General features: G+C 41.7%; 1 protein-coding gene and 1 long non-coding RNA gene across 2 annotated transcripts in view; one reads left to right on the forward strand and one right to left on the reverse strand.

Moving 5' to 3' along the window:
* Window positions 1–1310: 1310 nt before the first annotated feature.
* Window positions 1311–21484, reverse strand: LOC109281907 (uncharacterized). The gene is made up of 2 exons (XR_002088697.1): window positions 21406–21484; window positions 1311–1804 (listed from the first exon to the last, which is right to left on the reverse strand). It is a non-coding gene; the product is annotated as an uncharacterized LOC109281907 (long non-coding RNA).
* The window catches only part of ATXN10 (ataxin 10), a 240740-nt gene continuing 240551 nt past the window's right edge, over window positions 21354–21542 (forward strand). Inside the window, exon 1 of the mRNA XM_006267426.4 lies at window positions 21354–21529. Within this exon, the coding sequence (XP_006267488.1) occupies window positions 21387–21529 (143 nt within the window). The 5' untranslated portion in view covers window positions 21354–21386. The remainder of the gene's footprint in view (window positions 21530–21542) is intronic.

Consider the following 21542-nt stretch of genomic DNA (forward strand, 5'->3'; position numbering starts at 1 on the left):
AGTTTTGATACATATATGCTTGAGTATATCCAGAAAAATGGATGCAGGACAACTCTTTCACTTAAGTGAAAGTTCTGCAGGGTCCTGCCTCTCCCAAAGAACTAGAGGGAGCACCCTTGAAACGCATTCAAGAAAATTATAGTTGTATGATATTTAGCTAACATCATTTGCAAGACCAAGCCTAAAGCAGAAGAAAAAAAAAGTTGGTTATATAGGGATTAAAATGCTACCAGCTGTTCAGGGTAGCATGAAGCATTTTTATTGTTAGAGGGAAGGAGAGTAAAATATACCCACTGTTAGGAGAGAGACCCAAACTGTGAAGTTCAAGTCTGCGTTCAGATCAAAGTCTAGGGACATTCTGATCAAAAGACTGAGTTTGGCCTATTATAGAGAAAAGGGCCACTAAAAACAATAGCCAATGGAAAGCATTGAGGTTCTCAATGTAAGCATATAATACCCAGTGGACCAGTCTCTGAGGGGTAGTCTCAGATATAGCTGTCCAGGGAAAAGTTCATTGGAATTGAAGCTTTATTAAATAGACAATATTCCTGGCATAAATTAGGATGGATAAAATTTTGCTGTTTTAATCTTCTTGTAAAAAGTGTATATAAATTGAACAGAATTATCATAATTTGAACAAGAAATAGTTAAGCAGCAGGACAGAGTCCAACTATCACACTAGACACACACAGAAATGAGTAATTCAAAAGTGCTGCACTTGAGAAGGCGGATAATATTGATGATTTATTTAATATTTTTCTATCTCTCACTGATGGATTGCTGCTTATTTTGCTCCCTGAATAAACACTTCTACACAACAACATAGGTGTATTGAATACTCCAAAGGCTGGGCAGCTTGAGCATGGGAGAATATTTGTGAATGAGGCCAAAAAAACTACTGAAAGAGCTGATTCCTGGCTCAAAGATTAGTCTTCATTTGGAGACTGAGAATTTATTGCTGCCAAAAACAGCATTATCAGCTTTCTGTCAGCAACAATCATCAGGATTTCCTTTCCCAATCAACGTGAGCTCTGACCTCATCGTTGCAAAGGTGAAACCCTGACAGGGATTAAAGACTAATAGAGAGAAATGGGGTAGTAGGGTTAAACAAAGAGGAGATTGTTACATAGCATAGTGAACTGAGGCAGAATGTTACAAGTGAAACATGAACCATAGAGCCAAGGGGAAAAACAGTGTTTTTAAAAAGAGACCAAGTAAAACTAGGTTTTGCAGTCTTCCAGTAGAAAAGTAAGGCAGTATGCCATCCTTACCAACAGAGACTTTTAAAGCAGGATTAGCGAAGACATGTGGTTTGTCAAGTGTTTAATTGTGATTCTAGACACTGGGAGCCAAGTTACCAGTCATGCCCATGATTATACATATAAAGTTGATTCTGTGTGTCCATAATATTAACCAGTCTAAAATGCAGCTGACATTGTTTACAGCCTGAGAAGTGAAGAAGGCAAATAAATCTGTTACCCAGGAAGGCTGTTTAATCCTTGGGCTAATGGCAAAAAGAGTGGGAGTCATTTTATCTGGCAGTTATAGTACCTTTTTATAAAATTCAAAATTTATTATGAAATGGCTAAATTAAAGACATTTATTCTATTGGAATCTTGTTCTTTTGGAGATCATTCTTGGCAACCGTAGTATTTATTCCTCCTCATTCAGATTCAGACTTGATTCAGATTCCATTGAAAGTGACTCATGTCTTTCCAGTGCCTTGAGTGGGCCTTGGATCAGGCCTTTCTTTTGCTGACAGCCACAATATACTTCCATTGTTCATACCAGAGAAAGATTTGTGCTGTAATCCAGATTAGATTTTTAAAAAAATTCAGTGATTATTCAGATCAATGTGTCATTTTCTCTCATTACTGTCCCAGATCATGAAAGTTTCAACACCTGATTCTGTTAAGTGGATGACTTTATATTGCAAACGGTCCAAATACATGTAATCATACCATCCAGTAGCATAACTAAGGAAGAATGAGTGGAGCACCAATCTCAGGCACTGTTTTAAGAGGGGGTACCAGAATCACCCTCCTACCCCTTTTATTAGACCAACATGGCTATAACCAGCACCACTTTTACCCCTGGAATCTTTGCCATGATAGAAATAGCCTTGCACTGCTTGGCCATAGGAGCTGGACATGTGTAGCCCCTCACCCAGAAATGTATCTGGGATTAGGCAGAGTGAGCAGAATGGTGCCCCCACCATGTCTTTGCTATAGAATGCCCACATCCAGTGCTCAGTAGCATATCTGGGCAAGGAGGGTGAGTGAACAGACAAGTTGGGGTGGCTCCTGGGGAACCCATGCTGCAGCTAGCGTGCAGTAAGCCTGTTCCTTAGTGACATCAGCCTGAGCCCATGATGCTACAGCAGCAGCCACAGCAATAGCAGCTCCCACTTGAATGCAGAAGCAGGGACAGCTAAGATTCTGTCCTCCCCCTCTGCTCTCCAGTGATCTGCATAATCCCTGCCCCTCATCCTGCCCCCAGCACGGAAGGAGTTTACTGCTTCTGATACTATCTTATACCAGAGTTGAATTTGGCCACGTGGTTTTAGATGAGGGTGAAGCATAAAGAGGCGGCAAACTTTTTTTTACTGAAGGTATTACATATAAGTGTCCCCAGTAGTACAAGAAATGACATAAATCAAATGTCTGAAAAGTTAATGTATTTGAAGACATCATGTGAAGTATCAACAGGCCTTTAAAGAATAAAGCCTTTTAGAGGTCTTAGGTATTTCAAGAGATTAATCTGTCAGCCACAGCTACAATAAATTTTTTCTTTCCTATATCCAAAATAACCAATCCTAGTTATTTTGGTAATCATCAACCCCCAAAAGGTGGAGCTGTAGGAACAGTTTCAAAGCTTTTCCGTTTGCTGTAGAGCCTTCAGTCAAGTGTAGATGATCCCAAACCCACAGAGCAATCATTAAGACACAATTTTCACAACTTTAAGAGACAAGAGAAGGCTGCCAAACTGAAATTGATGTCTCCAATATATTAATAAAAGTAGGCAGTAACATTTGAAGGCTGAGCACAGATTGCATGCTTTCTGGTTGGATGGTTTTAGCATGACAGAAATAGCTGGCTTAGGTATAGTAACATTTTTAAAATTACATAAATAAGAGAATAGAAATTTCAGGCTTTTGCAACCCTATGACTTGTTCCCCTTTTTCATTAATAGTCTGACCCATATGATACCTATCAGTTTATAATTAAAAATACTTATATAAAACCCCAGGCAAAGCAACCTGGGCTTCTGACAGCACAGTAGAAAACAATTTTGGATAGGAAGACAAATGCTATATTATGCTGAAAGGGAAGTTGAAACTGGCAGAATATAATCAGTTTTGGTGGAATTTAGCCAGGAAACCAGACTAACGTCAGTTTTCTCAATGAAAAACTTCATAGAATTTATAGTAGAAAAGCTATTTGCAGTAAATAATGTAGTCAGTTAATTTTTCTCTTTTATGTTTTAACTTTTGGTAGCAAATCATCAACAAAAATCTTAGATTTTGTAACTTAAAAAAAATTTCAACATGGGTCAAACTATTTACATATTCTTATTTCAGACTTTGGTGTGCTAGGGGATTCTTTTCTTAAGTTGATTGTCATTCATAATGTTTCTGTGCCCTGACTAGATGAGTGAAGTTTAGGGAAATTAAAGAGCTTACAAGATTGCTGCCTGAAAAGAACTGGTTTGAACCATATTGCAAATATATTCCCCACCTCCCCCAAATTTACATTCTGCAAACATGCTAGTGATAAACAGGGATCCTGGTTTTCTCTGATTTAAAAAATCCCCAGTTTTTGGTTAAAAAAAAATAACCCCAAATCCATATTTTTCCATGATTTAAATGAAACACCACTAATATATATATATATATATATATATATATATATATATTAGTGGTGTTTCATTTTAAGCACAGAAAAATGTGGATCTGGGGTTACTTTTTTAATCCAAAAATTGGGGATTTTTGTTTAAAGCAGAGAAAACCAGGATTCCTGGTGATAAATAAATGGCATCACTTCTTTTGTTTGTTTGTTTTTTCAGGTGCCTCAGATTTTTCAAACTGGCCCATGGAAAAGGTCTTTAAGGTCCTTTGAAAATGAGTGGAAATCAGGCAGCTTAATTCCCAATAAAGTCCTTTGAAAAATCCTAAATACCCAAGTCTGAAAATTTGGTCCACACATTTTTCATTTCTGCCCAACAATTTAAATGTCATCAGCTAAGAAAAGTTATGTTTTCAATACTATATTACTTATTAAGAATAGAGCTCAGTGTAACTCTATTACTTATCAGCAGAACACTAATTTGGAATAACCTGGATGCATTTTTCTGCTGCATATATACAGAGAATTTGTGTTTTTATTGGCTCAGGGCCTAATATGGAATTTGTTAAGAACCACAAGCATGTATCTCCTAGCTAAGTTGAATTGAGAATGTGCACAATACAACCAGAGAATCACATCTCTCCTTCCTAACCCCAAACTCTGATAATGTAAAGGAAAATGTACTTTAAGGTTTCCAATTTTCAGCCCTATCTTCCTTCTTACAGGAGACCCTTTTCTGAAGACACACACATTTATGAATACTTAACACTGAGCTTAGCGCTAGCCAAAGAATTGGCTCCTTGATACTGCTGATCCGACTGCTGAGATAAATGAGGAGAGGTTGAGTATTGGTGAAGCATGAGTAGAATTCTGGCTTTGTCCCACCACTTCATCAGCCAACACAGCCAAGCACATGCACAGGGAAAACAGTCTGTCACTGATATGGAACAATAGCTGAAAACCTCCCCACCTAAGATAATGCCAGCTAGAAAATAAACACTTCCTAGAGCAAGGTGGTGGTGGAAGGGTAGTTCTGAAATACTATTCTGTGACCACTCCAGAAGCAGCTCTACTTCTGCATCACATTGAATAGGGCTAGTAATAAGATGACAATCCACTGTAATATTGACCACCTGTATTAATTTAACTAACAATTTGTACTAAGGTTTTATGGTGCTGTGCAAGGAGGTATGAGTACACTTGCAGTTAGCCAATGAGCTGAGTGCAGTTTCTTCTCTACATCATGGTAAAACTAATCTTAAATAGGGTAGGGAAAGCAAGGGGCCAGGGCATGATGGCTCAGGGATTGGCTCAAATCTTGTCTAGGTTAATGGCTTCTTTAAGTTGAAGTGATGGCTCAGTTCAAATCATGTTAAGGTTGAGAATGATCAAGTAATGGTAGTTTCTTCATAAGCTCTTCCAGGTAAGGGCCATCTTATACAGTACCTAAAATAATGAAGCAGGGAACTCTAGGAACTGCCACTGTACAAATTATGAATGGCAGCTGCTTGTAGATGTGTCTAAAATAAACTGGTGGTGGTCTCAGTGGAGTTTCTAACGGTCAGATCACAAAACCCATTCTCTTAATGAGTACTTTAGCTAGTGGTTCTCAGTGGAAAAGCCAAACACCAAACGGTCACAGAAGCTAAACTATTTTTTAATCCCTCCTGATGCAACGTTATAACAGTGTTGTGGCATGCACTACATGTCCTCCAATGAAATTATAGGCTAACGTGGTACAAAAAAGTGGATGTATTTTATGAAATCTGATGGGCCAGTGGATATGTTTTCTAATGGCTGACCAAGACAGGGCAGACTAATTGATGAAAATGATGTTCCTATTTTTCATGAAGCAATCAAATAATATTGGGAGGATGATATTTGTTAAGAAGACTAATCATATCCTTTTCCAGAAATGCATGCTCCAGATCCTTCTGGGTCCCCATGTAGCTTCAGTGGGAAAGGTGACTTGTCACTCTACTTAGCAGATGATTGTGATAATTTATTTTAGAAGATGCAGCTGCCACAGAACACAGTGGTCTTCTTCCTTTGCATTGAGGACCAGAATGGACATAGTACTTCTTGGGATAAGTGAACAGTTTCTAATGAACAATTGTCCAGTGAATTTAGCATTTCTTACTTTTTGTGAATAAATCCATTTCAATCTTTATTTTCACAAATCATTATTCAAGCTATGTGATTGTCAGTAGTCAAACGTTCACGTCTGTAAGCTATGTTCACATTTGTGAGCTTAGACTGGATGACTTACCAAGCCAATATGTACATTTAAGATGGAGCAGGTCAAAAATGGAAGGTTTTTAAAAGCACACCTTCTCATTCTGCTTTGACAATTTTGTCATCCAAAACTTGACATTCAGAAAATTTCAGTAGGGCCTATCACTAATTGAAAAACAGATTTTTTGAGGGAATGTTTTTGTAAGCAATTCAAAATTTTGAGGAAGAAATTATGGAAAAATTAAATGGACAGATTGATACATTAACAGTATAACAGCCTTATGAAGTTCTTATGGCATTTTAATTTTTGTTAAAAAATAACAAACCAAAACAAAGTTATTCCTCCCGTTGGAGGTTAGTGAGGTTTATATAGACCATACCAGAATGAAGGAGCCTATATATATTTATTCTATACAAATTATTAAAATGCATGCATAGATAGAATTATTAAAATGCATGCATAGATAGAATTATTAAACTGCATGCATAGGTAAATGGATGTACAGATGCAACCATACCCTGTTGACTGGCAGAGCCTGCTAACATTCAGGGTAAGGTGCAAACCTGATTCATTTACACAGGGTATTTTACATTTTTTAAATTCTGGTTTATGTGATCCAAATGTTTTTGGGGTTTTTTCTTAAACAAAGCCTGAAATAATGAATAATACAAGTTTATCAATCAAAGAAAATATTAAATACATTTATTTATTTATTCAGTCTTTCCAGCACATTGGCTTCCCTATTTCCAGCCATTCATTCTAGTGTTTTTTAAAAATACTATTTTCCTTTTGGTGAGACTCCTGCCTTCAGTGGAACAAATGAAATGCTGTTTTTAAGAGATAAGCTGACCCACCAACAATCATAAAAGGTGTGACTGTGATTTTAGAATCAAGGTGCTATTGAGAAAGTTGGCTTGAGAGACAAAGTAGCTGGTCCTTGTGGGCTTAGCTATTTGTGAGCAAGAGGTCAGGAGGTGACAAAGAAGATTGTGCAGCAAGTAAGTGTTATTCAGTAATGAGCTTTATCTATTCTGAGCTTTAAGTCTGAGTTTGTTTTTTTCTTCAACATCTGTATAAATCTTCCTAATTCAAAATAATCAGCAGCTGGAATCTGTCACACAAAACCACATCCCTTGATCAGTCTCCCTGCTGTTTTGCTATCAACAGGAAACTGAGCAAGTCTGCATTGTTCCCACTTCTAGAGCTGGCAGAAGGTATGTTAGGGTGGCATCTTGACTAATTTGTTCAGAGATGCATGAGCCTTCGCAGACAAAAACCTACTTTGTCAGGTGCTGTGAATGAACTGTCTCTTCAGCCAGGCAGTCTCTAAGGTAGTAATTCTCAACCTTTTAGAACATAAGGCACCCCTCCATAAGTTTGGTGAATTAAATGGCATTCAATATAACCCCCCCCCCCCAATGTACAGTATATATTATAGTGCTTACTTCTTTGCACACGGGTCAGGGGATCAGCCAGGCAGGGACAAGCCTGGAGCACACTTTTCTGCTTATTTCCTCACAACTGACTTATCTCTTCACACCTCAAGGACCTTTTTTAAAGGATCTCATGGCACTCTAGGGTGCCATGGCACCCTGGTTGAGAATCTCTTCTGTAAAAATGAAACCCTGCCTTTCCTTTGTCCTCACTTCAGACTGACATAGCTAACTGCCTCTAGCTATTGATCCTTCTCCTCTTTGGACCTTTGAATTCCTGAAGGCCCCAATTCTCTTGGTCCTTGTGTTGTCATTCACCTTTGTGTTCAGTACCTCCAGGTATCCAAATGTCAGATAGGAAGAAGAGGGAACTGGTTTGTGCTTTCCCATTTAGGAACCACCAGCTGAGTTTTCACCACAGCTCCAACTCATGTCTCTGCTGCAGTGACTGACTTGGGCCTTTGCCACAGTGCAAACCTGCTAGCATTTAAGAGTCTCTGAGACATTTGTCACCCAGCTGTGTCTTGTGCCCCAACAATCCACCTCAGCAGAGCTGCTTGCAAAGGAAGGAAGGGCACAGAGCTGGCTCTGTGGTGTTCAAAAATCATTCCGAGCCAAAGTGTCTAAAGATGTCTGCTTCAATCAGTCTCTGAATATTACACAGCTCAGCATCGTATCACAGGAAACTCTGCACGATACAACAGCTGATTGCAAAACCATTTTAAAGGTCTGGTTTCCCACAGGTTCCATGTTTCCTGCAGAGGGATTCTGCTGCCAAAGTGTTTGGGAGGGCAGGAGTGAAAAAGAGACCACACTATTGCATTACTATCCCCTTATGCCACCTGCCACTACACAGGGCCAACCATGGATTCAGCTCTGTGGGGTGCAAAGGTAGCGTAAAAAGTCATTGTAACAGAGTAAAACCTTTTTGTACTGGTATAAATCAATGTGAAAGATGCAAAACAGTGAAGAATCAGGTTTTATGGAGGGGGAGGAAAACACTTATTGAATATGAACTTAATTTGTCAGAAACAGAGTAATGGTATTTAAAGACAGATAAACATGAGAGAAAACCAGTGTGTTTTGGTTAAGACTAAGGGCATTGTTAGCAGTGTACAATGGACAGAGTGGTTGAGTTTGACATTGATAGGTGTTTAAATTTTAGATATCATTAGTAGTGATGGCGCGGGGGAGAAGAAAAGATGACAAATGGCCCATTTAAGGCAAACCAATTCATTATTTCCTCCTTTGCAAACAGTGAATAAAGTAAAAGTGTTTTCATGAGAAACGATATGCATTGCTTTAAGAGGGTGTACTTTAGATCAAGAAAAAGCTAAATTCTGTGTGATGTTCAAGTTCCCAAGGTAACAGTGCATTTTTATGAATACCAAAGCAAACAGATATATAAACCTAAAGTAAATCATTAATTTATACCACTTTTTCTGAGATGAGTTGGAGTGACTAAGATATTGTTGTTTCTCTTTATTGAATATTTTGAAAGTGTTCTTTAATTTAAAAGTAAACATTTACAGTGCCTCTTCTGGACAATTATGCTCTCTTTTCTATATTGCTCACCTTGAGAAAGGGCTCATTATTGACAGCACTTATGAAACAAATAGAACAGTGAAAGCTCAGTTCATCAATGTTCTTACAAACATGCCTGATTTTAAGAATGTGAATAGTCCCATTGACTTGGAATGGCTGCTTGTGTTCATAGAGCAAGGAAGGTGCTTTAGTACCTTTTTGAATCAGGGCTGGAGCAGAGAGAGGGTGTTTCATGCTTTCTAACTGCAACATAATGTTGAGTAACAAATGGCACTAAGATTTTGTTTTTAACGTGCTTCTGTGAAACAAGAAGAGATGTGCGTGAGGTTCTAGATACCTTTTCCTGTCTTTCCTATTTATTTTAAGCTTTATTTAGCAAAACCATTGTTTTTTTTCTTTTCAATAGAACTGACTCAATCCTATAGACTTTCCTCAAAGCCTGATCCTGTGAAGAACTGAGTAACTCTCTCAATTCCAGATGTTGGGAAAGGGCCAGATAGAATCATGATATATGACTTCACCTGGAGATGTGTTGTGTACTGCACCTGCCTAACTTGAATGCTAATTGTGTGCGATCATCTCTTCTCAAATGCAGTCAAACTTTGGTCAAACAATACTCCCACCTTCAACAATGTAAGACTTAATGTCTGAGTTAAAGTCCAACAACTTCCCTTGTATGAATAGGAACTGGGGGCACTAATCACATTTAAGTGCTGTTCCAATAAAGGGGGATGAATATGATTCTGTGAATGCTGTGCCTGTAATTTGACTCCTTTCTTTTGAGAAATAAATTATAATGCGCAATTAGAAAATTGTCAGAGCAACTTTTATTGTCCTGATATAGCCCAAATAGGCACAAATTCACCTCTGATAGATAAGATGCAAATCTGAGGAAACTCCCTTTAAGTTGGTGTTTCTCCTGCTTGCCACTGTCTAGGATTGCTTTACTCTTATACATTTATAAGAACTTGCATGACATTTCTTTGCAAATTTTGTTTTTGGCTTTCATGTATATGGGATCTTCCACATTCCTTACTGGTGCTCCTTTACTTTCAGTTACAATACAGAGGTAAAATGCTGTCTGGGAAAGCATTTGTTCTCCTTAGGTGACTCCACCTACAAGGCTGTGAAATGACATGCACCTGCATGTGTATAAAAGAGAGAGGGAGAGAGATCTGATCCATGCCTAAAGCATGGCACAAGAAGCAGGAAGAAATGCCCTTATTGCCTCCACTTGGAAGCTCCAACCACAATGATCATGACACACTATGTCATTGTTGACAGTTTCCCTGAACAGATTCTTTTCATGAGTAATTAGCCTTCATGCAGCATGAACGAACTAGTTTTCTATCTTGAGAATGAATTTTAGCTGACAAATTGGATTCCCTACGGCAACTTTGTCATTCTCACTAAAAATGTGATTTATAATAGATTCCGATTTACTAGGCACTCCTTTCTTCAGGAATGAAGGCACACACCATCCTCAAACTCCGTCTAACAGCGCCATATTGTACACTTTAGTATTCTGGTAGGAAACACCGCTTTAAGAATTCAGTTTTGACACCATTTGACTTCTCTACTGACCCATGAAAAACAGATCCGTGTTCAGATAGCTAAGGCCTGCTATCTCTACAAGGTGGCATAAACTGCAACCCACTAAATAAGACTAAGGTGATTTAGTGTGTTGTGGATGGATAGAGAAAAACAACTCACAAAGGCGTGCAAGTTATAGGACTCGAACACCTGTGGCAAAAAAGAACAGTAGCACACAGTAGAATCGGTTTTGCAGCCTACTTCTTCTTACACTCTCCTATATGTTGTTTCACTTTCTACAAACACACCTTTTTGCCTCCTTGTCAGGGAACTTGTATCCTGGATTCTCATTCCCACTGATTTTCTAGCCTGTGACTTGCACCAAAATTTATCTTGTCTCTGAATGTAGCCCCAGGTATGTGACAAACCTTTTATTCAGATCCATTCACTATACAAACCTGGCCATTTGGCCAGCATTTTGATTAATATGAATACAGAGAGCTTGATATTACTTCTTAGTGATGTCAGTAGCAAATATCCCATTAATTTCAATGGGAGCATGGTCCCATCCACATACTTTAAATGTCTGTTTTCACCTACAGTAACTATAATAGTGACCCAGCTCCTCTTGGTACCCTCTTGGTGCATCTGTTCCTCTTTCCTCTTGCTGCCTCTAGCTCACCATGTAGTCAGCAGCCCTTTCCTATTGCCTCACCTGTCCTTGATAGTGTAAATCAGTGTCTGTATTTAGGGGACATCAGCAGTGACTGTTCCTGTATGTTAAGAAAATGGATTCATCCATCTCTCACAGAGGGTTTGATATGTTATTTGTTGCTGTTTGTGTTTGTGTCATACTGTCAGGCAGATAGAATGGAAACTGTATTTGAGATTTATGGTTTATTGTGTGCAAGTACACAGACAGGTATGTGGTAGGGCTTGCAAAACTATATGATGTTCCATTATAGGGATGACACCTTGCAGCACTATCATCTGTACACAGGAATAGGGCTCTTGTTTTATTCATCTGAGACTTCTGGGCTCCTGTACAGTATGGAAGTATTTCAACATGGCTCCTTCAAACCTTTCTTTTATGCATGCACTAAGTGGGAAAATCATAGTCAAATCCCTTATGCTTCTCAGCCCTCTGTAAAAAGGAGAGAGAAAACATCTAGCAGAAGACAGGTATTAAGGAAATCCACTCATCAAATGTGGATTTCTTTTCCGTATGTGCAGCAGTAGCAAAAAGTTGATGCAAGAAAAACCATTTGTGTAGCAGCTACATTTTGCTAACAATTAATTAATTATTGTATAATAAAGGAGATGCTTCACAGACATTTTGTATAAATCAAAATAGCAATTTTGGCCAAGGCTATGCTTTGTAGTCTATGCAGGATGAAACTGTCCAGTTTAATCTCTACATAATTGTTGTTAAATAAAGTCAAGTGGCCGATTTTTTGTTTGTCTGTTTTGTAAATGGTACGTTTATATCACTGATATTTCAATGGCTCCTTCTGCTAACAGTCCACTGGAAAAATCATACAATGCTTCCCTTCATAGGTATAACTAGATGGATGTTGTGTGGAGTCAACTGAAAAAGGTTTTGTTTTTTTTCTGGTCTCTGAGGATGATAACAGTTTTTGATAATGATTTCTTTGTTGCTAAATACGGTAAATGAAAAGGCAATAAATACAGAATCACCAAAGCATGAAGCAGCTAAATGTTTTCTAAAGAAGCTATTTTTACTTTAATTGTAAAAGTTGTTTCTTTCTTTGAGAAATTTATTTTAAAATAATGTATCTGCCAGTTCTAAGAGAAGAAAAGAATTGACACAAATATAATCTCATTAGGTGCATCTGCCCGAGACGTTTACTGCAGAGTAGACTAATTAGCTCCACAGTAAACCTTTTGAGGCTGTATGTGCAGCCCTATTAGGCCGCAGGAAACTAATTAACTCCACAGCAGGATGGTACTTGTATTTACAAGTATTTTACTCCGCAGCAGTGCAGGTGTAGATGCTGATGCAGCTGGCTGGTTGGTGTACAAAGGTACTTTAGTATTTTTGTTAATTACTGATAAAGCCATTTAAGCAAGACTTCTAAAGTTTTCTGGTATTTGTAAGTGTCCCCAAAGCCCTCTTCACTTGTTTTCTTTTAACTTTTTTTATGTTTTATTTTATTTTAGTTTATTTTTACGCAACATCTTTGATACAGAATAATTCAAATCTGTTGTCCTTGTGCTTCAAGCATGCGCCTACAAATTCTTTTAGGGTGTAGGAAGACTATGATAAAGGTTTGTTTGCGTTATTGTTAGGCGTTAATTTCATTTTGGGGCAGAGTAATGGATTTGTTGCTGATTTAACTATTTTACATTGATTGTATTTTTAATTTATGACAAATAAAAATGCTTGTGAAAAACTCACTTTTATGTCTCAGAAATTTGAAATTAATGAATGAAAGTTTGCAATTCTGAAGTAATGTTTTGTTCTGCAGAATATTCTCTTCTCTCCACTAGATGTCAGTCTATGGAGAGATCTGGTGTGAGTTGTTTACTTGCCTATACAGTAGAAACTGCAAGTTTCACAGTTCTTTCTAATTTTTCACCTACAGGTATGAGGAATCATCTAAAACAGCAGATGTTCTACATTATAGTTTCTTCTTTCATGTTTTCTCATCCTTCTCTTCACCCTCTAGCAAATTTTTTAGCATTGACAATATCCACTGATGTTGACAAATGGAGGTGGTGCTGCATAATGCAGTATTCCTTGCTGCGTACTTGCAAACTTTTGTTCACTCATAGACGACCAGATTTTGACACTGTTGCTTACAAGGTACCTTACTTTATGAGTTCCATAACACTATTTACGCAGTATGTTACTTATTATTTGAGTAAAATTATCAGAATCTAGCCCAAGGTTTTCAATCCTAAAATGCAAACACGCTATTCCTCAGGTTTTCTACCCTAGGGAAGATTATTTATCTTTTGTGACAAACATTTGTTCCAGATATCCCCAAGAGTATTTCCAATTATTGTTGCAACAACTAGCATGATCAGCAGGTTTAGAAAATCAAATTAATTCATAAATCAGAAAATCTAAATAATATTTAGGAGGGTCCCAGGTATCCAGTGTATATTTGAGTACATGCATTTTGTTAACCTAAGCAATGCTTCTTACCAGAGCAGCCAGGAAAACTACCATCAGCTGCCCATTGAGCTGAGAGCCAGTACAGCCAGTCAGGGAAACACCTGTCTAGATTAGGCCCAGGGGGATATAAACCTAGGTTTTTGAGCCAGAGGGCTCAGAGTTGCTCTGAACTTGGCAATGACAGCAGCTCCTGCCAGCCTGGGCTGGCAGGGATTATAAATTACAGGCCAGGACAGGTATCCTCAGGGGCTAAGACAGAGGCAGTGAGTGGGGAGGTGGCTTTTGCAGCAGTGTGGTGATGCAGAGGGGGCTTCTGAGTGCTTTCATTTGAAGTGGTTTGCTTTCATTTCTGTTTCAGTTTGACTGGCGGACTAGATTGTAGCTGTAGGGATAGTAAAGAGGCCCTGCAAGGGTGCCTGAAAGGCACTTCAGGTTTTGATTCCTGCCAGGAGTAGTGGCATGAGAGAGAGACACAGGGATGGGTTGAGGCCGGGAAGGCTGAAGCCAACACAGGAATGCCCTATCTTTGGGAATTCTGCTTTCTCTCTTTCTCCCTCAACCACTGCAGCATCTGCTTCCTATAAACCCTCACCACCTCAGCAATCCTTTCTCTTGCTCCTTCTTTCTCCAAACACCCATAATACAGCCCCAAAACATTCCATTAATTTTTACAGGCCTCCCCCTCTGTAAAAAGTGCCACGCCAACCCCATCTCTCTCTCTCTCTCACACACACACACGAGAAGCAGAACAGGATGCTTTGCTGAGCATATATTTGCATATATACCGAGGTGATGGCTCTTCTGTATGTGTAGGAGGGAGGGTAAAAGAGGGACTGACCTGTGGTAGTCAGTCTAGAATTAGGGTTTAAGCCACAAGTACACAATGAAGCTCTACAGGGAAATGTGCAATGTGGGCTGACCCTGTACCACGGCATCAATCAAAGTTTTGCCTCCCACTTCATTTGAAGCAGGCTTAAACCCTGAAGATGGGGATTAAAGCTCAAATACATTGTCAAACTCTGTGTCGCATATATTTTTCATTTATAGGGATCAATCTCTAAATGCAGGGAAGCCCAGTTCTACCCCAACATTTACTTGGATCAGCCTCTGACAGACATGTGGGGTTTCTGCCCTGTTTATTTTGGAACACCTGAATAGCAGCTTATGGCAACAAAATGTAATGCAACTAGAAGAAGGGGCCATTGTGGTGTGAGAGGTAGGTGGAGGAAAAGAGTAGAAAAAGAGGGTGAGGTGACCCTTATTAGACTCCAGAAGTGAAGTCAGTGAAAATTCACGCTCAGACGATGCAAGAGATATTTCTACCTTGGGTGCGGGAGAGGCAGCAGCTGTGAAATGTGTGGAATGCAACCTGCTACGAAGGTGTGTGTGGGTAGACAGTCTGAAGCATGTTGGGGGCTGGGGTAGCAGGTGGTAAGAGACCACCAGCTTTGCTCTCTCCCCTGCAAGATGGCCATTACAAAGATAAAAATGTCAAAAACTACTCATAGAAAAGATGAATATTGCCATGGGCATTACCTAGCTGATATATGTCAAAAATCAGAATAATACAGAGCTAGGTTTAGAGGTGATGTGCTAGAGATTCACTTCCACTTGTGCGGGCCGGGCCCCGATCCCGTCCTCGTCGCCATGTGCGGCGGTGATTCCGATCCCATTCTGGCTGCCGGGGGCTAGCCGGGGGCGAACCGGGGTCGAACCGGACCCGTCTTCGGTGCACACGGGCTGTGGCCAGCAGCCCGGGCACGCGGGGCGGGAGAGAACCGCGGGGTGGTTTAGCGCACGCGAGTTAGAATTAGTTACAGAGGCGTAATGGTTGATTGAAAAGATTGTTTACTTACACCCAAAGATGGTATCGGTGTAGGCTGGATAAGTTTCCAGGCACAGCTCCCGCTTGAACCCTCGTTGGAGGACTCTGACAAAACGATTGCTCCCACGGAGTTTGCTAGGCTCCGCGGGTCCGGTTAAGTTGGGTTCGAAAAGTTTCCCCGGAGTTACTTAGGCTCCGCGGGTCTGAAGTTACAGGAAAGGGATACGTCTAGGATTGCGCTCGGCGACGGGGAGAGGCGAGAAGCGAAAGCTCCGTAGGCTCGGTTCTATTGCCTCTATTGCCTGCTTAGGGGAGGCGCATTGGGTCTGCGAGGGTCCGCAGCGCTTGGAGATCTTAACACAGAATCTCTCTCATCCTCCCTCCTCCAGCTTGGGCGGAAACTACCCAAGCCTTTTGTACGGCTAGCAAGCCAATTGCTAGCCGCCACGTGTGCCTATATTAGGAATGGGCCAATAACGTGGCGCGGATCCTAATACAAATGGAGGGAACTTCTTTACAACGTGTATCACTACGATGCAAGAAAGAGATGCACACTGCAAAGAAGCTGTAATCTGGCGGGAAATCCCCTGTTGCACCAGAGTTCTCTCTCGCAGCAGAGAGCTCTACCGTGCAAAGAAAGCGACAAATTGGCGGGAAATAATTTAGCAGTGCTGAAGCACACACACAAACAAAAAATCACAACTTTGGGTTGTGACACCACTTATTTAGACTCCATTAAGTTTTAATTACTTTATACCTACTTACTTACATCCACTCTGAAAACATGTAAGGGAAACCAAATTAAGGTGTGGGTCACATGCTCACAAGGGTAGGTTGTCTCCCTGGGAAGCCTCATCCTATTGGATAATGATTGCCCAAAGGAGATCAAGAGGAAGATGCAGCTGGCAGAAGCCACTCTGGGCAACCTGATGCTTCTATTGAGAGAAATGAATCTTCCTAGGCAGAAATATCAGGCTATTCAAGATGTACATGTTCTTGATTCTGGTCTCCATGGTAGAGACTGGAGCTTCTAGAACAGTGATTCTCAACCAAGGTGCTGGGGCAGTCTTGGGTACTGCAAGATCCTTTGAAAGATGATGACAAGTGTGAGGAGAGAAACATGTAAGGCTCAGGCTTCAGGTGTGGGGAGACAAGCAGATAAGGGCAGGCTGAGGTGCCAGTCTTTGAAGTTAATGCTATAGATAGTTGGTTGTAGCCAGCTTATGAGACCATGTTGGAAGTGATACAATGAGAAAAAAAGATCTGTGCAAAAGATGGCCATTGATTTGGCAATAACAGGAAAGCCCCAGCTATTTGGACACATCTGCTGGATGAAGAACAGCTACCTGTTAAAACCTGTGCTCCTTGGCTTAGAAGAGAGCATCAGACCAAGGCAGACTATGCAGGAAAGGTGCAGAAAAGGTCTAAAGATGCTACAATGCTAAAACTGAAGATAGAGCATCATGGAAAATTCCAGTTGAATGCACGACTAATCACTACAGCCATTACACTATGGGTCCCAACCAGGGGCTGGGGGCCAGGGGCCAGAGCTGGGGGCCGGAGCAGGGGGCCGGGGGCCAGGGCCAGAGGCCGAAACTGGAGCCTGGCATGGGCTCTGCTGGCTCCGGGGAAGTGCTCCACTCCCCAGCATCAGGGTCGGGGAGTGGAGCACTTCCCCGGAGCCAGTGGAGCCTATGCCAGCCGCCTGCGCCAGCCTCCATCCCTGCCTTGCCTCACCTCGGGGAGGAGCTGCTGCCTGCCCCAAGTGAGGCTCTGCTGGCTCCAGGACACTGCTCCGCTCCCCGGCCCTGACACCATGTGCCTCCTTGTACCCTGAGGTGATATGGGGCAGCGGAACAGTGTCCCGGAGTCAGTGGAGCCTCACTGGGGCAGGCAGCAGCTCCTCCCCGAGGTGAGGCAAGGCAGGGATGGAGGCTGGTGCAGGCAGCTGGCATGGGCTCCACCGGCTCCGGGGAAGTGCTCCACTCCCCGACTCTGATGCTGGGGAGCGGAGCACTTCCCCGGAGCCAGTGGAGCCCATGCCAGGCTCCAGCTTCAGTCTCTGGCCCCAGCCCAGCCCAGGCAGGGCCAGGGCCAGGGGCTGAAGGCAGGGACGGAGGCTGGGGTGGGGGGCTGGCACGGGCTCTGCCGACTCCGGGGAAGTGCTCCACTCCCTGGCCCTGATGCGAGGGAGCAGAGCACTTCCCCAGAGCTGGAGAGCCTGCGCCAGGCTCCCACCCCAGCCTCTTCTGGTGCACGGCCTTGAAAAGGCTGTGCGTGGCCACACTTTTAGTTGTGCGTGGCCCCGCACACGCGCACGTTAGAGGGAACCTTGGTCACAGGGAAATAAGACACATGGAAAAATCGAGGTGGTAAGCATGGATGGCCTGCTTCAACTTTTACAACCTACTTCCTTTTCTTGTTGCAACAAATTAAGAAATTAAGCTTATATTTTACAATATACAAAAAGGGGTACATCTACACATGCAATTAGGGTGACGAAATAAACTCTGGCGCAGATTGCACCAGGGTTTATTTCTCCCGGGTGTGGTGTTTACACGTGCACTTGGAACTGCAGCACATTGAGCTCAGGCAAAGCAGCCCCAGGTTGTCAAGCCATGGGGGTCAGGCCTGAGCTATGAGTGGTGGCAACAGGTGCCAGAGGAGCTGGTTAGGGCATAAGGGTGCTACAGTGTGGGGCTAGCTGGTAGGCAGGCCCTATACTGTAGCACCCTCATGCCCAGCCTGTCCCGGTCACTGTGTATGGTTGCGTTGGTAGCAGAGTAAATTATTCCGCCGTAACATAGTACTTGTCCCAGTCAGTAGAGTTAGTTAATTAATGCAACCTTATATGAGTGCATGTGTAGATGGTGACGCTTAATGATACATAAAAACAGTAATACAAAATCCTGAAAAAACACAGAATAAGGCTTCTGTCAGTGGACTGAGTTGGTTCTATGTTGTAACTGTTCCTTTCAAGCCTTTGTCTTTTTAAATGATATATGTTTTAGAGCAAGGGACCCTGGCTTTCCACCTTGCCCAAAATAACAACAACAACAACAACGATAATAATACATATGAAATTAATAAAAGAACAGTGTTAACATCAAACTTCCCAGAGACGAGCCTATGAGCTACATTTCATTAACCTGCTGGATACTAGAGATCATGGACTAAACATATACATTGGATTTTTGATACATTATAATCTGCCTGGCAACTGACTCCCCAGTCCAGCCCCTAGCTTGTTTACTTTTCATTCCATCCAGGAAGAGCACACACCAACTGCTGAAGCTTCCTTAGCTTGACGGAGGGTTTTTGAACCCGAAAGCTTGCTTAATAACTATTCTTCAACCATTTGGGTTGGTCTAATACAAGATATCAAATTCACCCCAGGAACCTTGTCTGCCTATGTCCTTAGACCAACACAGCTACAACCCAAACCCCTGCAACATCGAAGTCAAGCACTTCGAAATTAGGACATCCTTTATTTCCTGCAGACGTTATAAAATGGATGGCAAATGAGATGGGAATATTGAGGCTGAACCTGACACATAGCAGCATTGTACTCTCTGCTTTCTCTCTAATACCATTCATTTCCATGACAATTTAGAATTGCTTGAATAATTTTTCCAGTTCTTTACCTGCTTCCTTTTTCAGACAGGAGAGGTCTAGAAACCTTGTTCTTACATTTATCTGTCTAGAAGACTACCCAGTTAAAAGAATGAGGATTTTTCAAAGAAGTGTTTGGCAAAGGATTTAAACTCTTATGCATTGGGGCCTAAACCAATTGGCTAATGAGGGATTAAAACACTCTACTGGTGCGGGTTATTACAAAACAGTGTATTGCAATGAATCTTGTACCTTCCCCTAAAGCAATTAGTGCTGGCTGCTCTCAGACACAGAATACTCAGGCATCTGCAGTCTAATCCATGGCAATTTTTATGTTTCACTTGTCCTCACCTAAGATTTTATTTAAACAAAACAAAATTTTAAAAGTTTATAGCTATTTGAAAATATCTTCCAATTTGTTTGCCATAGGAACTGTTCTTAAAAGTCAAAGGGTTTGTGAACAAAATAAGCCAGTTATTGAATTCTAACCTGTATTGCCTGATATCTCTAGTCTCATCTGATATCTGAACAGACCTTATGGTTGATGTAGAGTCTTCTAGCAGCAGTTGTTGTTAAATGAACAAATTACAAGCCTGCTTCATGTCTGTTGCTTGACAATCAGAAAAAGATAGAAGATGGCCAAGGGAAAGAAGTTTTTTTTTCATGGTGAGCTTGGTAAAGAGAACAACAACATTTGTTTCTAAAGCAGTGGTTCTCAACCTCTTCAGACTCAAGGTACCCCTCCTTTGACTCAGGGTACCCCTCCAAAACTGCCAGCTCTTTGATTGCATTCATTTTTTGACTACAGAAAAGTAATAGAGCACTGCAATTATGTTGCAAAGAACTCAAAAAAACTGCAACAGGTGAGTGTTTTTGACACTATGGATTCCTATTTGAAATCTCTGGGTTTATCTTGTGAATCATGTGTACATGTTTGCACATCTAACAATGCTAATATTGTGTGACATCCTGTAGCACCCTTAAAAGTATGCCACAATATCCTGGTTGAGAATCACTGTTCTAAAGGAAAAAGAAATATGTTTGTAGAAGTAAAACCTACTCAGATGTTTAATTTTGGATTGACTAGAGGTAACACCCGTTCCTTGAATTTGCTAACGATATTGAGCCTGGCTACAGTACCACAAATTATAGCAAATGTCAGACGCACACAAAGATACTTTGTGGAATATGTGAAAAAGAAGAAACAAAGCAACTGTGGAACTACTGGTCACAAACTTTTCTGAGAGAGGACTTTCAGGTTCCTTGAATTCTGTTTGATAATGTAATCTTGATAACGTTAACTCCAAGCAGTAAAACACATGCGTGTGAAGTGCAATCGCAGCAAAAGTTGTAATTTCCCATTGGAGGAATACCTCCAGATCATAGTAACACATAAGCTCAGCTTTCGTGCCACTGCTTCATGAAGATGATCCACGCTCAAGATTTTGGAGCACGTGATTGTTGGTTCCAGCCCCTATACTGTGCAGGAGTTGGTTCAGGACTGCTTAGCCACAGAGGTTTGGCTGACCCCACAGATCCAGCAGCACCCACTCCTGTGCTTGGCTCCCCACACCTGTCCTCTGCCTGCCGTTTGCGGAAGACCTGGCTCACTTCCATGGGCATGTCTTCATGTGTGCCTTAATGCACATTAACCTATTTTAATGCACACTAAAGCATCACCAAAAAAAAATATGTTTTTAACTAATATGCACCAAAATAGGCTAACATGCATTTTTCTAGTACCTCACAATGGAGGTACTAGATTTAATATGCATTACCTAAAGTGCATTAATGTGTGGATGTGCCCCATGTGCCAGGTGCTTCTGGGCTCGGCATGAGGCTCCTGGGCTGCCACAGTCAGTATCTGTCAGGGAAGGCAGCCCTGCCCGGAGTGGGGTGGAAGCACAGTAAGCCTGTCTGCCACTGCTCAAAACAGGGGGTCGCTTTTAACGTGCCAGATCTATGAGCCCCAAAACTAGGGGCTAATGACGTCGTAAACTGAGGGACCTATGACATCATAAAGTAATAGGTAGAGTGACCCTAAGGGCTCTGCCCCCCACCCTCAAGCGCTCCCCTGGTATCGAGCACAGAACGCCCACCGCAGCCGCACGAGGACTACGCTCTGCGCATGCGCGGGCTTGAGCACAAGACAGGGCCCAGCGGCCGTGCCCTACTTCCGCCCGGCTCGGGGCAGGGGGCGGGGCTAAGAGCGGGGATGGCGGTAGCTGACGTACCCGCGCTGGCCGAGCAGCTAGGATGCGCCGCACGAGTCTACGGGGTGCCGGGGGCCGCTCTGTCGTCCGGCTGTTTGGAGACCGTGAGGCAGCTGAGTGGGCTCTTCCGGGAGACGCTGCCCAGGTACAGTGCGGCG

This window comes from Alligator mississippiensis, chromosome 4, assembly GCF_030867095.1.
Source record: "Alligator mississippiensis isolate rAllMis1 chromosome 4, rAllMis1, whole genome shotgun sequence".
Classification (NCBI taxonomy): domain Eukaryota; kingdom Metazoa; phylum Chordata; order Crocodylia; family Alligatoridae; genus Alligator; species Alligator mississippiensis.